This window comes from Anopheles stephensi, chromosome 2 (assembly GCF_013141755.1).
Source record: "Anopheles stephensi strain Indian chromosome 2, UCI_ANSTEP_V1.0, whole genome shotgun sequence".
NCBI classification, from domain to species: Eukaryota; Metazoa; Arthropoda; class Insecta; order Diptera; family Culicidae; genus Anopheles; species Anopheles stephensi.
In genome coordinates, this window is record NC_050202.1 from 10,429,955 (window position 1) to 10,446,368 (window position 16,414).

The window sequence follows — 16,414 nt, forward strand, 5'->3', positions numbered from 1 at the left end:
ACTTTCTGCACATTGTTTCGTCCAACGAAAATGCTCGCCGTGCTTGAGGAGGCTATCCAATGGGTATCTGAGATCTCTCATTCTCGGCACAAACTTGCTGTAGTAGTTGATAGCTCCTACAAATGAACGTACTTCTGACGTGTTTACAGGTGGTGACATGTTAACAATTGCCTCGATCTTCTTTGGGTCTGGGCGTATGCCGTTTCCATCAATAATGTGCCCAAGATACCGGATCTGCTTCATGCCAAAAATGCATTTGTCTGCTCGTATCGTGAATCCGTACTCTCTAATGCGACTTAAAACCTCTCTAACATTTGCGTCGTGCTCTTCTTGTGTCAGACCACCGATGATTAAATCATCCATATAGCCACATACTTTGCTCATGCCCGCTAACATGGTATCAATCAGTTGCTGGAATACTGCAGGTGCTATTTTAATTCCAGGCGGGAGTCGATTGTACTGATAAAGGCCTCGATGAGTGTTTATGGTAAGCAATGGCCTAAACTTTTCTTCTACCTGCACCTGAGTAAAAGCATCCGTGAGGTCAATCGTTGTAAAAATCTTGCTATGTGCCAACTTGGTAAAAATATCTTCCGGGATGGGTAGTGGGTATTCATGCGGTTGCAAAGCCTGATTTAATCCAGTAGAATAATCTCCGCATATTCGAATCTTTCCATTTGCTTTTCTTACGATCACAACGGGCGCTGCCCAGTCAGCATAGTTAACCGGCGTAATTACTCCATTTGCTTCCAGCCTATCCAGTTCCTTTTCTACTATCTCTCTCATCGCATAGGCTACTGGTCTCTTCGGGCGGAATACGGGCCGAACTCCTTCCTTTAACCGTAACGGCACCTGTGCTTTCGTACACAACCCCGATTCGCCAAAAACTTCCGGATACATTCTTTCAAAAACCGATGACGACGCTCTTGCTGCTGTTGTGACTACGTTGTTACAGAAAACGCTCATTGGAACAGACTCTAGCTCAAAAAGATCAATCACATCTGTCCCCAACAGCTGCACATCCACCATTGCCACACGAACAGTCGCCATTCGTTTCACGTTCCGGATCACGAGAGGTGCAGAAAATTCTCCTATCAGTTGGAACTGTGAGCCTGATGCTGTAAGCGCTTTCACTGTTGGATGCCTGAGCGGTGGCTTTCCTAGCTGCTGCCACGTATGCTGGCCTATGACGGTGATGTCTGATGCTGTATCCAACTGTAAACGCACTGGCTTTCCGTTCACTGAAACTGTGACGTATTTCCTTCTACTTGTCACAACGCATGCATTCACTCGAACCACTTTTACGGCTGATCTTCTGTAATTATTCTTTTGCTGGTACCCTCTGTTACGGCAAAAACCATCCTTATGTCCTATTCTGCCGCATTGCCTGCATTTGTGAGTTTTATATGCACACTCGCGTACCCAATGCTGCGTACCGCAAAGCCAGCATGGGTTTTTGGGCTTATCACCAGATGGACCTGAGCCATTTTGAAAGCGTGGTGCGCCATGCTCTTTCGGCGGCATATTTCGTTTTGACGGCCATTTTGTTAACGCTGCTACTCTTTTGTTCTCATCTGCTATCATTGTGCTGTCGGCGTGCACGTTAATAATCATCTGGCATTCCGACGCCAACTGTTCCAATGTGATTTCGCTGTTTTTCTCGATTCTGTTTAGCAGCCTGGTACGAAATTCAATGTCACGCTCACTTTTAAGACCACACACGAAAACTAATGCTTTTAGCTGGTTCTCCGACAACGCCTTCAGCTCAAAATCTTCACAAGCACGATTCACTCGACACGCGTAAGCCATTATATCTTCCGTACGAGCTTTTTCAATCCTTAAACATTTGTATCGCTTGCTCAGAACCGTCTCTTTTGGGCCAAAAAGCGTCTTTAGTTTACTCACTGTGTCTTTGAAAGAAAAATCGCGAGGATGCTGCGGGAGCACAAAATTCGAATACCGCTCATGCTCTGCTGTGCCCAACTTCCGCAAAAGCATTCTGACTTTCGCTGCGTCGTCAACGTGCGCTGCATCTTTAACAAAAAGCTCCTCGTATCTAGCATACCAAGCGGCGAACGTTTTGTGCTCATCTGGTTCGTACACATATTCTGTTACTGACCTTGCTATGAAGTTTTGAGTTGATTCCGCCGGTGCTTCGGCATTGTGGCTCGGTGGTGCATTTCGCCTCATGAGCTGCATCACTAGCTCCTGTTGCTGGGCCATCTGTTGCTGCATCAGCTGCATCATATGTAATAGCGCAGCGTTGTCGTTCGAGTCGGGGGCGGCATTAACTGGCTGAAAAATAGGAGCACCGTTGTAATTATTTGCTACACTTGGCGGTGCTTGCCTTGGATTAGAAAGACGCCTGGGATCTTCTTCTACGGTGAAATCCATATGGTTCGGTTCCATTTCGGTTTGGCGTTCTCAATGGCGGATTCTGCTTGGGACGCGGCGTCGCTTCGCTTCGATGAAATGCGATGGTGACTCGAATTGATGCGTGTTGCTGGGTTTGGACGTTCCGTTTCCTCGTCGCCAGTTGTTATGTCCTTGGGTGCGTTTCGGATAAACGGCTTGAACACTGATACGACACAACATGAAATACACTTTAAAACTTAAACGAACATTTATTACACGTTAAAACCCGCTTGCCCGACTTTGGCTGTTAACCCGTTGCTCGCTATCGACACACTGTCTCCGAGCGACGCAGGACACGTCAGCTGTTCGCTGTGACCCGCGTTGACCTCTCTTACGCACCTGACACGCACACCTCCGCATGTTGTCGCGCGACGCGAGCAACCCGGAGAGCCATGTCGTGCGACATCCATCTGCGTACGCAACAGGTTGATATTTTATTAGGAGCTTTTTTTTCGGATGTGGATATTGAGCAAACCATTCGGAATTATTTGTTATGTTTTAATTGTTATACTATAATTTGTAAAACAGGTTTAAGCGCCACGCCATTGTTTTATGCGCTAGATTTTGCTTTGTTTGAAGTCGCTCCAAGATCAGATGAAAATGAGTCATCATTGCAGCCGAGACGAATTAGACGAAGATTTCTTTTTATGGATATCTCGTCAGAACTCGTTTTACTCGTTTTTTGCTCGGATGCTCTTGTATTGCTTCCTTCTCACAGCTATAACTTCTGGAGAGATTCGCCTGTCAAATCTTAAGTTAATGTCAGCTATTCAGTCAAGTGCTATGGCGGATGCTTTACATTTCATTTTTTGTTGAATAAGTTTAGAATGCATTCTATGGGTTTCAATTGTAAGCAGTCCATATTACCGTTGCTATGCCGAATTCAAAACCTCTCTCCATCTTTTCCTCGAGAATTCTACAAGTCTGGAAGTATGGCAGACTCCTAGTAGTTCAAGGAATCAAATGACATTTCGCTTAGATCTGTAGCTAGAGCAAACGATAACCGCTCTCAAACGGTTGATTGATCTCCATTAGATGGCTGATGGTCTAGAACATGAGTGCAACGTGCAACTCGTGATGGACAGTGCTTTAGCATTGCGACACTGACATTAACCTAGACGCTTGGAACAAACCCATTGTCTGCTGCCGTGCTGCCGTTGCTGTGCTTACATGTGCTTGTGAAGGTACATGAAACAATGCACGCGGCTGTCACTAGTGCAAACGATCAGCAATGACCCGTGACCGTTTGGTGAATGCTGGAGTGTAGTGTCGGCGATCCATCTTCCATCCCGCACCGTCAAGGCTATCGATGGTGCAGCAGTCGCATTAATACTGTTTTCCCCCGTTTCTATCCAACACAGAAAACCTCATCAACGAGGAACGAACATGGGAGGAGATCCGAGAGATCAAATCGATGCCCGTTCCGATGGCACAGAAGCGAGAGATGAAGGCTCAACTACAGGTAACGATCGTCCACCGGCATTGGCGCCGGCTGTCGTATCACGCTGCCAATTATTGTCCGCTGTTTGCGATTGTTTCTTTTAGAACGCCACCAAGCTCCGGCTGCAGGGATTCGAGCAGATCAAATGGCGTCGGCGGAAAGCGTGGCAAAGCTTTCGCGCCAAGTGGGGCGAATATCAGACCAAGCTCGAGCTGTGGCGTATGTCGCTTAAAACGATCGAGGGTAACTTCGGCACCGGCGTCGTCGCGTACTTTCTCTTCCTGCGGTGGCTTGTCTTTCTCAACCTGCTGCTGTTTCTGCTCATCTTCGCGTTCGTAGTGCTGCCGCATTTGGTGCTGCGCGAACCGAGCGACCTGCCGTGCGATCTCGTGACGGATCCAACGTCCGTCCAGTGCTGCTCGGAGAGTTACGAGAACGTCACACGCACGGCCCAGTTCTCCGTTCTGGATCTCATACAGGGGACGGGTTTCATGGAGGGAACGCTACTGTTCTACGGCATGTACACGAACCAAATCTACGGCTACAGCCCAATGGAGGATCGGGCGTATCAGAGGGCACGTTCGCTGCGTGTAGTAGCGGCCCACAACGCATCGAGAAGCGGGCTGGATGCCAGTACGTTAGCGGACAGAGGGGAGGAGATGGACGAGGAGCGGCAAACGATTCTGTACTATGATTTGCCGCTAGTGTACGTCATCATAATAGCGATCTACTACGTGATAACGCTGGTCGCGATCATGCGTGCCGTGGTGCGGCAGTTTAAGGATCGCATCGCCGAGGGTGAAGGCTTGTTCTACCAGTACTGCAATCTCGTGTTCGGTGGGTGGGACTTTTGTATCCACAACCAAAAATCGGCCGACATTAAGCATCGGGCACTGCACAACGAGATCAAGTCGCTGCTCTATCAGAAACGCTTCGAGCACGAGCGCAATAACCGGTCGAGGGAGTTTATGGTCAAGCTGATCGCCATCCGCATGCTGATCAATTTGGTTGTGTTCGTCATTCTGCTGCTCGCCGCAATCACGATCTACGTGCTGTTTAACGTATCGCTGGCCGAGCTAGAGCCAAACTTTACGCCCTCGCATCCGGTAAGCTTCGGCGAGAGCATCGGCAACCGGACGCTGTACATGAGCTGGCCCTCGTCCTGGTCGGTGTTCTCTTCGGCGTCGCAGCGCGGTGCCATTACGTTCGCCAGCACCATCACACCGCTGCTGTCGTCGATGAACGATGATGCAGGTGGCATGGGAGGCGCATTCAATTCCACCGATCCGACGCTGAACCGGCTTACGCTGGAGGAAAAGCTGCGCGTACTGTTTTACGAGTTCCTGCCGTACTTGGCGATCGTCTGCATGAATCTGGTGGTACCGCAGCTGTTCAACTATTTGGTGCAGTACGAAAAATATTCACCCCTGTTCGTGATCAAGATCAGCCTCTTCCGGACGGTGTTTCTACGGCTTTCGTCGCTGGCGGTGCTGCTTAGTCGCTTCTACTTTCTCATAACGCCTATGAACGTGACGCAGAAGCTGCTGATCAATGCGTCCTCCGAGCATGGTATGGAGCATACCTCCACGAGTACGCTGGCACCATCGACGAGTACGACGACGACGACGATGGCAACCACAACGACTACTATGCCCTCGATCAGTGCCGCCACCACGCTAGCGTATCAGATGTCCGAGCTGAATGCGTCCTTCGTTGCTAATCTGACCGCGACTACGATGTCCGTGCTCAGTACGGTGCTGCTGGAACAGCAACCCGTAGCGGAGTCGCAAACACAGCAGCAGCAGCAGCTACCACCGCAGCAGCAATGCTACGACGAACAGAACGGTGCACCCCAGTGCTGGGAAACGTTCGTCGGCCAGCAATTCTACAAGCTGTTCATCGTCGACTTTGCTACCCATTTTCTCGTGACGTTCTTTGTCAACTTTCCGCGCGCAATGTTTGCGCGACATTCGAGCTCACGGTTGGCAAAGTTCATCGGCGAGCAGGAGTTCGAGCTGTCCAAGCACGTGCTGGATGTGATCTACTCGCAAACGCTTTGCTGGCTCGGCACGTTCTACACACCGTTTCTACCCTCGATCGCAGCGCTGCTGACGTTTCTGATGTTTTACATTAAAAAGTTCGCCTGCTTGGTGAACTCGAACCCGTCGGCGATACTGTACCGGGCGTCCCGTTCGAAGTCACTGTTCATGTCCACACTGCTGATCTCGTTCACGCTCGCGCTGGTGCCGGTAGTGTACGCGCTGGCGGAAATTGTGCCATCCCGGTCGTGTGGCCCCTTCCGTGGCCTGCCGTCCGTGTGGGATCGGGCCATAGCGGCGTTCATGAAGATGCCCCAGTTCTTCCAGAATGTGATTTTCTTCTTCGGCACGGCCAGCTTTGCCATACCGTGTTTCGTGGTGCTGACGTTCTTCATCTACTACTACTACGCTGTCTCGACGGCCAATCGGCACATGGTGCAGGTGTTGAAGCAGCAGCTGGTGCTCGAGGGCCACGACAAACAATTTCTGCTGAGCCGGCTCAGCCTGTTCATCAAGCAGCAGCAGGAGTATCAGAAGCGCATGATGCGCCAAGCCGCCGAGCAGCAGCAGCAGCACCAAATGCAACAACAGTACCAGCCACACTCCGGTTCGGGCAACTCGGCTAACAATGTGATACCGCCACCGTCATCTTATCAGCAGCCACCGATCGTGCCACCACCCCGCACCAACAGTCAATCGCAAGCGTCGGAAGTGACGCCTGCCCTACCGCCCCGGGCCGATCGCGACTCGAAGCCAAGCAGTCGCGATCGACCCAAGGATCTGCCACCGCCTCCAATACCGGCTGGCGGTGGTGCTGCGTCCGCCGGCAATAGTAGTACGGGTGCAAACTGAGGATGGCCTAGGCATGCGTTTACCATGAGATTAACACACACACACACACATTACAACGTTTGTTCCTTTGATTGTTTTGTCCTGCCGAGGACAGCGTCTCGAGACGTGTTTGAGACACGCGGCCCCGATCGTGATATTATATTCCAACTGTTAGGTTTTTGCTTATGATTTTAGACGTAATTAGAAGGGAAATTATTATTATTTATTATTTTAGCTTTAAGCGCACCGAAAAACCGGGTGTCGAGCAAAAGGAAGCATTAGCCATTAGAGGCCATTCAGTGGTGCAAGTCACGGATCACATGCTTCTCCCTTACAAGATAGTAGATTATTATTTCATTATGATTACGTTTTAAGACACTCCTCGATACGGCTGTCGCCGAGTATCGTTCGACAGTATCGTTCGAGTTTGTAATACTAAACAGAGCTGCAGAACATGCAATGCGCACACGATCAAATTCCCGCCTAGTGCGATGATCTACGAACAGCTAGGGGGATATGGGATAGATTTCACTTTTAAAGTGAATTTGTAAAGAAGTCGCTCCTGATAGGCAGTCATTTCCTTATTTGTCGTACCCTTTGTACATACCTCTACGTTAGAGCGTAATTATCTATGCGTGTTTGTGAATAGTTTTAAGTAAACTCATCGATCGACACTTTATTGTGATTGATACACACACACACACAACGTGTATCATGCTTCTAACTGCTGGCACTGGTAATAGTCAGATATTTTTTTCGGTGTGCAAATAATTGTGAGGGGAACGGAGGATGACGACCAAACCACCATTCACGGCAGCATCCTCCGGTGCTCCCCTCCTTTTTGCGTCAAGTGATGCGTCAATCAACCAGGAAAATTGGATTTTTTAAAAAGCGAACAAGGTAGCGGATACTGTGGCACATGAAAAGACTTTGTTTAACTAACCAAAAATCATACATACACTAGGAAAAAGATCGCACAGAAAATATCTACTTGCTAGCACGGAAACGGTGCATCTACTCGAGTGTGGGTGAACGTGGATGCCGATAACGAGACTGCCTATTTAAAAAAAAAAAAAAACCTTAGTTAGAACGTACGCCAACGGAGACAAGCAATCAACGGGGATGCTCAAACACACGCACAGGTGCTTTATCAACCTCAATTGCTACGCACACACACACAATTTGGACGATTCTTCCAGCATCTGCTAGTGTTGGTAACATATTACAACAATGCTCAATATACGATAGATTAGCCTTTTTGGAATGATTTACTACAACCACGAACAATATACAGAGAGTGAACAGTACCGCTTTGGGGCGGTCCGGTGTCCGAGGCGATAGCGGCGCCGGTCTTCACACGGCAGGACCGGGGTTCAAATCCCAACCAGACCGCCTCCCTCCCCGTACGTAAGGCTGACTACTTTTCTACGGGTAAAATTAAGTCACAGAAAGCCAGAAACCGGCAGGCCGAGACCTCCCGCGAGGTTGTATAGTGCCAAGGAAGAAGAAGAACAGAACCGAAATGCAGCATGCATCCGGTTTGATACCTCCACAAAAGCACACGGCAATGGTGCACCGTTGCAAATGCATTGCCATCGAAATCATGGTTATACATCATCCTTTGGTGTTTCGCAGTACTCAATCAACGGGGTTTTTTTTTTCCTTACTGTGTACATCCACATTTTACCCATCCAAGGAAAAACTATTGATATTACAAACAAAACAAAAAAAACTCTGATCATGTATAAATCGGCATACTTCATAAATATCGCTAGTATAATATACGTAACCTACAATAAGCTTATGTCGATGGATTAAACTAAGATCTCACTAGGAACAAAAGATCAAGACAGCAAGGCCGGTTGATTTTGTAGCATCGGGTGCGCTCGTAGCACTGGCAACGCGGTTGCAGCAGGACGGAGGACCCATAAAACAGGCTTTCAGTGCGGGAGTACCGTACCGGAGCTTTAGGTAAAAGAAATAAAATATTCATTTAACGCGAAACCGTGCTGGTGTGAAGTTTATTTTCCGTTGCACAATACATACATTTATGCGTACGATTAGTAGAAATTCATTTCATTAGTTCATTTTTCATTTATTCACCATTTCACCATTCACCATTCATTTGTTAGTAGAATCGTTACAACCTGATAGTCTCACCCAGCTCAATGCTTACAGAAGTGCTTGCTTAAACCAATCGATGTACATGGCCACGCGCTCAACGATACGCACAGACGTCTCATTGCATTCACCATAGTTGTACGTATGGACCAAGTATTCGGTGTACGCTTCGCTCTGTGTGAAATTTCTCCAAATTATGGGATTTCCACTTTGAAAGCAAACAGATTTCATGTCATCCGAGCCATCTTTTTTCAAGCTGTATCCCATGTCCAGGATGGAGTTGTGGTAGTATTTTATCCACCCCGGATTCATGCAGGTTGCTTCGGGTTCCTGAAGATTTAGATCACCGGTCACGGACTCGCAGTCACTTTGGTACATTGGATGAATAGAATAATATTGGTTGGAATCTTTTTCGAAAGCAAAGAAAAACAGAAAAGAGAATTGATTATTTAGTCATTTTACCAACTTCGGAAGGGGTTTTGTAAATAAATCAGTCGGGTCTTTGGCCTGGGGCTGGGACATTAACCATGGCTGCCGTGTAACTAATGTCTAGCTAGCTGTTGTGACCCGGTCTGCCGTTCCCTGGACTACTGCAGTCACTCACCGCTGACAATCCTGCCAGCGTGTTGATGTGTTTGTGAGAGCGGAAGGCCTGGGTAACGTTGCCAGGGGCAATGAGCGGGAGCCTGGCGTGCAACAAGGATTCTGTTTCTAACGGTCCTCGGGACAAGCGGGCCACGTTTTCACTTTGTATTTTCGTAGTAGAACATATTGTATCTTATCGGCCTAACCAATGTTTTAATTGTAGCGTGATCACGACTATTGGCTACCGGAAACCAAAGACACAAAACTATCCTCCAAACCTCACACGATAATATCATCCTCTGCCATCCGATTGAATGTTACGACCAACGGCCATAGATCTCAAAGTTAGTCTTATACTCATTTTGTGTGCACATACCGTAATCATACACCTGCTGCAGAACTGGCGAATGGGTGACATTCTGCCACAGACAGCCGGGGAAAACATGTTCCGACGGTTCCACGGCTGATTCCAGCTTCACTATCGCGATATTATGCTGTTGAGTGGTTCTGTTGTACTTTGGATGGAATATGAATTCCTCGACACGAAATATTTCCGAACTGCCGCGGGTTCCCAGTCCTCCCAATCGCACGATATTGGGCAGCTTGGCTTTTCCCAGTAGACATGAGGCGGACGATACAATGCCGCGTGTGCTGATCAAGTATCCGTAGCAGTCGTACGTAACACTCTCCGCTTCCTGCCATCCTATCTCCGCCTGCAACAATTACCAGCATCAAGTCTGAGCAACTTGAGATCGATCCTGAGCTACTAGCAAATGCTTACCATGTGTGATGTATTTGTCTGTCGCTCTGTGCGGAGGTGTCTGTAACGCGCTTCACATTCATTGAACTCGTCCTCTATCACCTTAGTCTCCAGGTTGGTTGCTCTCTCGGGACAGCAAACTACAGCCGTATTTCCACAGAACAGAAGCTGTTCCTTACTCTGCAGTCGTGCGTGGATAGCGGGACAATTTTGCTGCGGAGTGCACGTTCCTTTTGTTCCATCTGCATACTTGCATTCGTCCTGCACATCTAAATCAGAATCAATGTACACCAAACCTTCGTTTCTCGGCGACGATCGCGGTAGCAACACCGACTCTAGCCACGCTTTATGTGCACTCAGCCGAACACCGACGGCCGGCACTCCGTACCCACAGTCGCGTCCGAGCATATTTAATCCCCACACAAAGTTGGATGTGGGTTTAGGTTGAATTGAAGCACCTAACTTTAAATCGCAAACGTGCGGTATTAGAAAGTGCGGATTTTTAAAACATATGTGCTCATCTTGAATGCCTTGAGGAAACGGTGAAGAATATTTCCGCACCGCATTGCAGTCAGTTTGGGGTGTAATGGTGGATGATACGAGAATCGATTGACTATTATAATTGTACCCTTGGATCTTAATGTTATTTACGGGAAAAGAGTCCTCATACCATCCGCAGGCCGGCACTGCCGAGGCATATGATTCGAGCCTTAGCACCGCTATGTTATTGTGGTACGGTGCATGCTCCGTGAAGTTTGGGTGTACAATGACGTCGCGAATTTTCATCGCGGTAGAATCGGCAAACACCACACGACTCGGTTGGGCACTGGAAAGCAAAATTTTGTGTCCCGATATTACTACGCTATACACCTGCTTACATACGAAACATGTTTTACGGAGGTTTGGACATGAAGGGAACAAGTTAAAGTCATGATGGGTGGGCTTTAGGTGGTGAAGTCATATACAGAGAAGGTATGTCCAGCAATGGCTCTAACTTTCACACTGTCTGTCGAAACTCCTGCCCTACTGTGTTCACTTACCCCTGATGCGACGTACACTGCGCCAACGTCAGCACAACGTTGGGCTCGATAAGCGTGCCTGAGCATCGTATCGGTGCGGCTGTTCCCGACCATTCTAACGATACAGTGTATGCATCATTGAACTCTACGCTGATTATGAATAGTGGTTGGGTATTTCCATACGATTTCTTCCCAGAACGTTCAGCGTAATGCGAGGCACACACTACCGGATCAGACAGCTGTGGTGATATCCTTTCCCCGTTGAGCTCAAGCTGCTGAAATATCCATTTTCTAAACTTGGAAACCTTCACGAAAACGCCGGGTATGGCTAGTCCGCACGCTTTACCGAACGATGTTACACCCACGAGGAACGGTGCATAAACGCCAAAAAAGGAATTAAGCTTCACAAGTAGCGGTCCGCCAGAATCACCCTGATGAATTAATGGAAAAAAATGAATTGTCGTATGTTGCATACGATAGACTGCCTACCCCTGAGACCGAAGTGGTGAGTGCCGCTCGTGAGAGACACTCATCGGTCTCCTAGTGATGCGTGTTAGGATGAGGCTAGGATGCGTGTTAGGTTGAGTGCTAGGGGGTCTCTCTAGGACGGACCGCGACAGGGGTCGGACGTGCGTGTTTTATTGTGTCGTAGCAATTAAGTGTGATTGTAATAAATTTATATATTTTAAAACGATACAACATCGTAGTTGTCCATACGTACGATATGCCTGGATTAATATACTCGGTAGGTGGTCAATGCTCGAAAGTTTTTGATATGTGCACAACGTAATGGTAGTTAGAAAATGGTGATAGTGTCTTGCCTGAGATATTCTATATTTGTTGTTAGTTAATTAGCTTGCTTCGGGGCGGTACGGTGGTAGGTGCGACATCGGCGCCGGTCTTCACACGGGTAGGACCCGGGCTTAAATCCCATCCGGGGCCGTTCCGCCATACTATTATGCGGTATCACACTAAGTCTAGTTAGCCAAAAATGGCAGGCAATAATGACCTATAAGAGATCGTTAGGCCAAGAAAGAAGAGAGAGAGAGAGAGAGAGAGAGTAATTAGCTTTCTTGGCATTTCTCAATGCGGTTTTCAAGAAAAAGCATATCAATTGACCAAAACAAGGGGGGGGGGAAGCACCCACCAGAACGCACCTCTCTTTTTCACTGGGTCTTTCCTGTCTCTCGCGAGCTCATTGTAACTATATGTGGGGTACAGATGATCTGGATGATTTTTATATTCCATCACTCCTTAAGTGGCCTTCAGAGTCCTTGATGAATGATGTCCCCATTGAATGATGTCTAGGGTTAGGTTTAACCATTTAGTACGGGAACTATTGGTAGTCGAAAACGAGGCTTACTTGTGCTGTTTTTTTTTTATTTTTGTTAAGCGTCTTAATTCTTGACGATCCCAAGGCTCACAATCTCAGCTTGTAGGTAGATCTCTAATTCCTATCGATATCTATCCCTTCGAATGCTCTGAGTGCCATGCATCTGCTTAGTTTTCTTAGATTGTGAATTAGTGATGGGCGCCCGGAATCGGAATTATCTGATTCCGATTCCGCCACCGGAATCGGTTCCGGATCCGATTCCAGCTCCGGAATTGAATTGTTGTTTGTTTATTCCTACTTATTACTTTTATTATTGAATTAAAAAAAAGGGTTCAAAAATTGAAACCAACGATTTTTAGCTGAATGAATATTGCCGTTTTACAAAAATGATTTTCCATTTTCGAAATTGTGCCCATAGTGCAAAATGCAACAAACAGCTTGAACAAGACGTCACGAAAGGGTTTGTTCAAGTCAGGCTACATGATGCGATCAGCGAAAAAAAAAATGGGTAAAAGGAGGGAAATTGGCAAAATTTTACGTCAAAATCGTCTCGGTTCATCTACCCGTGTTGTTTAGAGTGCTTCATGCTCCTCTCTCTCTCTCTCTCTTCAACCGAAAACTACCATGGCAACGCATAGCAAGTGAACAACCCCGAAGTATGGTCCGGCGGGGGCCCATACTTCGGGGTTGTTCCCCCGTACTTCAGGGATCTGGGGGCCCAAAATATGGTCCGGAGCTACTGTTCGGAATCAATACCGCAAAAATTCGGAACGCTCCGGAATCGATACCGACCAAACCATCATTTTGCCCATCACTACTATGAAGCACCACTGACTGAAGAAAACGGATAAGTTTGAAAGCTAGCTAGGGGGAATAGTAGCAAACCAGGCTTCAGCTAAAGAGAGGGGAAGATGTACTAATGTACGTGAAAATCTGGTCTTACCGGACAAAGATCCATCACGGGATCTACTGCGCAGATCTGATGATCCTCTATTCCGCTGCGTAACGCAATGCCACCGGCCGGATGATGCTTGGCACATTCAGAGTTGTTTACGAGGGACAGTTCAACTTGCAGCAGATTTTGAGACGTTTCGCCGTCTGTGAAGGAAACGGCCGAAATTAACGGAGGGAACGGCGGGGAGGAATTCGGGCATACGTACATGTATCTGTTTGGCCCCAGCCGGCCGCTAGTAAGCGAGTTGAAGGTATTTCATCCTGCAGCCATAAACAAATCGGAGCAACGTAGGAAGTTCTCCTAAATTGCACAGAACGAAAAGCTTTAAATGGTTCAGTGGTGCGTTTGCCCTGAACTTGTACCGTACCATACGTTTGTCTCCAGCTTCATCAAGGCAATGTCGTAGTAGCGTACACCGAAACGATGCTTTGGATGTCGAATGACCTGCACGATGGTGAGCTGCTGCGCATATTCATCGTCCTGGTCGCTGTAGATATTGATATCGCCCATGCGTGCTACATCCGGCGCCGTTAGCCTTCGAAAAAGGGAACATTTATTTATTGCTCTAAGCCGAGGTCATCACACAGCTGCACCGGCATACTTCCAATCGGCGGCACAGTGTGCTGCGGTAAGAATGAAACTATCCGCAATCAACGATCCTCCGCACAACCATTCGACTGTGCCATCTTGCTGGGTCCATCCGATGGCGGCAATGTGTGCGAATTCCCCCAACACTGTTCCAGCAGCATTATAGCCCGCATGCAGAAATCTTGTGCTCGTAACGTTTCTAACAAATCGTACCTCGCAATCTGGGAACGTGTGGGAAAAACAGTATATCAAAATTGGTTTGATGAAAAATAGTTGTAATGAAATTTATAAAAAAAGGCTTCTTCCTAGGCACTACACAACCTCGAGAGGTTTCGGCCTGCCACCATTTCTGGCTTTCTGTGACTTGGTCTTCACCCATAGCAAAGTAGTCAGCCATCCGTACGAGGAGGCGGTCTGGATGGGATTTGAACCCCGGTCCTGCCCGTGTGAAGACCGGCGCCGTTATCGCCTTGGCCACCGGACCGCCCCACAGCCCCCAAAAAAAAGGGCTGCAAAGCAAAATTTCGGACCGATCTTCACACGGGCAGGACCGGAGTGCAAATCCCATCCAGGACTGCGCCTTCCCGTACGCCAGGCTGCTGACTACTTCGCTACGAGTAAAAGCAAGTCACAGAAAGGCCGGAAATGGCAGGCCGACAATCTTTCAAGGAACGGCAACACTTCACAACATGTGGATGGCCTAAATGGATTTAACGAGCTTGGTCGTTCGGTGCCTTTCCCGTGACATGATCAGGCCGCCGGAGCCTTGTTAGGCGTACACGAACGAGCACGGTAAGATCACCGTCGACAGCTCGTCGAGCCCGCCCGTTATAACGGCCCGTTTTCACGCGTTCTGGGCCAAAAATCCTTCTGCGCATCCTTTCTCTCGATTCGCGTACTAAGAGAGTTTCGTCAGCCTTGGACGTCAGTCTACGTCTCAGAGGCGGAATTATCAATGTTCTACACAGTCCCAGCTTCATACACGCGTGGCAGGTTTTTTTCGATGGCAATGTTAAACAGTTGATCATCTTATAAAAAAAAATCATCCTACTTCCTGATGAGCCGCTTGACGACAGTTTGGCAGAGACGTTGGCCGTAGGCGGCATTTTTTTTTTGCGCCCGGTTCCAAGGACGCCCTTTTTATCGATTCAACGATTCATGTTTTGGTCACAAATTGGCCCAGAAATCCTCGATCGCTGAGCGGACGCCGAGGTAAACGTTAATAAAGTGGGCATGGCTGGGTGGGAATCAGTGGAATACCCAACCGCATGCTTAGTTCTTCCAGCGCTTGCTTTTGGTAGCGCGACCAGGCCAGAACACTTCTCGGAGACACTTCATACCACACATCTCGACGCAAAACAAAGCCGAGACGAGACGATACACTGTTCACTGATCGTGAGCAACAACAGCACTTCCGGAATTGCTTTGTTAGGAAGAAAAAGTACCATTTGCCTTGCCAACAAGCTGTCCGCTCGATGAATTTTCTTTGCTCTAGAAGTGCCGTAAGCTTATAAATGTTAATAAATGTAATTCACAACCATTTCTTATCGGCTAATACGAATTATCTGTTGATACACAATACACGCTTTTTGCCCATGCTGAACCACTCTTCGAACCCGCGTATGCTACTAAAGTGACCCCGTAAGATGCTTAAACTTCTTCTATAAAATTATTTCCATTTTGTAGATAGTTCACTCACAACTAGTATTTACCATTTATCGATGTGCGTTCGTATGGCAGCATCCAAGAATTATCGATGCCTGTAACGACGAGTGGATGAAATTTGTTAGCTAGAATGTTGAATTTTCTCCTAAACTATTTTACTTTAAGCAATGTCTGTACTAACAGTGCCCAGCTGCAGTAAAAAATATGACAAACACTAGGACCAATGCTTCTACCATCTTTACTAACACGTTACTGCACGATGAATGTTGAAAATTTTCTGGTCGATGTTTCAAATACGGTTCACGCTATAACACGCTCCAAACCTGCTCAAACCTGCTGCATAATTAACGCATTTGAAAAAGTTGCCGAACATTAAAAAAAACCGGTTTTAAATTTTATCCGAACAGAATTTTTTATTTTAGGCTGAAGTTTACACACGTTCCAAAGATAGTTTCATCCGTGATTAACAAAAACAGGGTCTCAAAACAACGGTTTTCTGGTCTGCGGCGCGGTCCAGAGACCTGCCTATATCAGTCAGGGGAATCCCATTTGCTTTACAGGATGTTGAACGCGGCACGAAGCGGCCACGTGATCTTCCATTTAAAAGATCGAGAAAAAGGAGAGAGAGAGAGAGAGAGAGAGAGAGAGAGTCAAGAGAATAA

At 47.6% G+C, this 16,414-nt stretch overlaps 2 protein-coding genes across 4 annotated transcripts in view; one reads left to right on the top strand and one right to left on the bottom strand.

Annotated features, from left to right (window-relative positions):
* The window catches only part of LOC118503896 (transmembrane channel-like protein 7), a 27,381-nt gene extending 18,651 nt beyond the window's left edge, over positions 1–8,730 (top strand). For all 3 annotated transcript variants that reach the window (XM_036037675.1, XM_036037676.1, XM_036037677.1), the window contains exons 5-6: positions 3,777–3,877; positions 3,961–8,730. In XM_036037675.1, coding sequence (XP_035893568.1) covers positions 3,777–3,877; positions 3,961–6,747 — 2,888 coding nt within the window. In that variant the 3' untranslated portion in view covers positions 6,748–8,730. The remainder of the gene's footprint in view (positions 1–3,776; positions 3,878–3,960) is intronic.
* Positions 8,719–16,306, bottom strand: LOC118503898 (transmembrane protease serine 9-like). Its single transcript, XM_036037681.1, has 10 exons — positions 15,934–16,306; positions 15,800–15,847; positions 14,101–14,308; positions 13,867–14,034; positions 13,705–13,799; positions 13,488–13,642; positions 11,233–11,642; positions 10,214–11,018; positions 9,809–10,145; positions 8,719–9,254 (listed from the first exon to the last, which is right to left on the bottom strand). Exons 1-10 carry the CDS (start codon positions 15,986–15,988, stop codon positions 8,899–8,901), a joined length of 2,637 nt encoding a protein of 878 aa, XP_035893574.1. The 5' UTR covers positions 15,989–16,306; the 3' UTR covers positions 8,719–8,898.
* Positions 16,307–16,414: the final 108 nt, after the last annotated feature.

Bases quoted from the DNA above. Each gene is read 5' to 3' on its own strand.
- LOC118503898 (XM_036037681.1), bottom strand. From the start codon at position 15,988: ATGGTAGAAGCATTGGTCCTAGTGTTTGTCATATTTTTTACTGCAGCT. The intron at 14,035-14,100 runs GTATGCCGGTGC...CCTTTTTCGAAG, and splicing joins CACTGTGCCGCCGATTGGAA to GCTAACGGCGCCGGATGTAG. The intron at 13,800-13,866 runs GTACGGTACAAG...TGTGCAATTTAG, and splicing joins AAGCTGGAGACAAACGTATG to GAGAACTTCCTACGTTGCTC.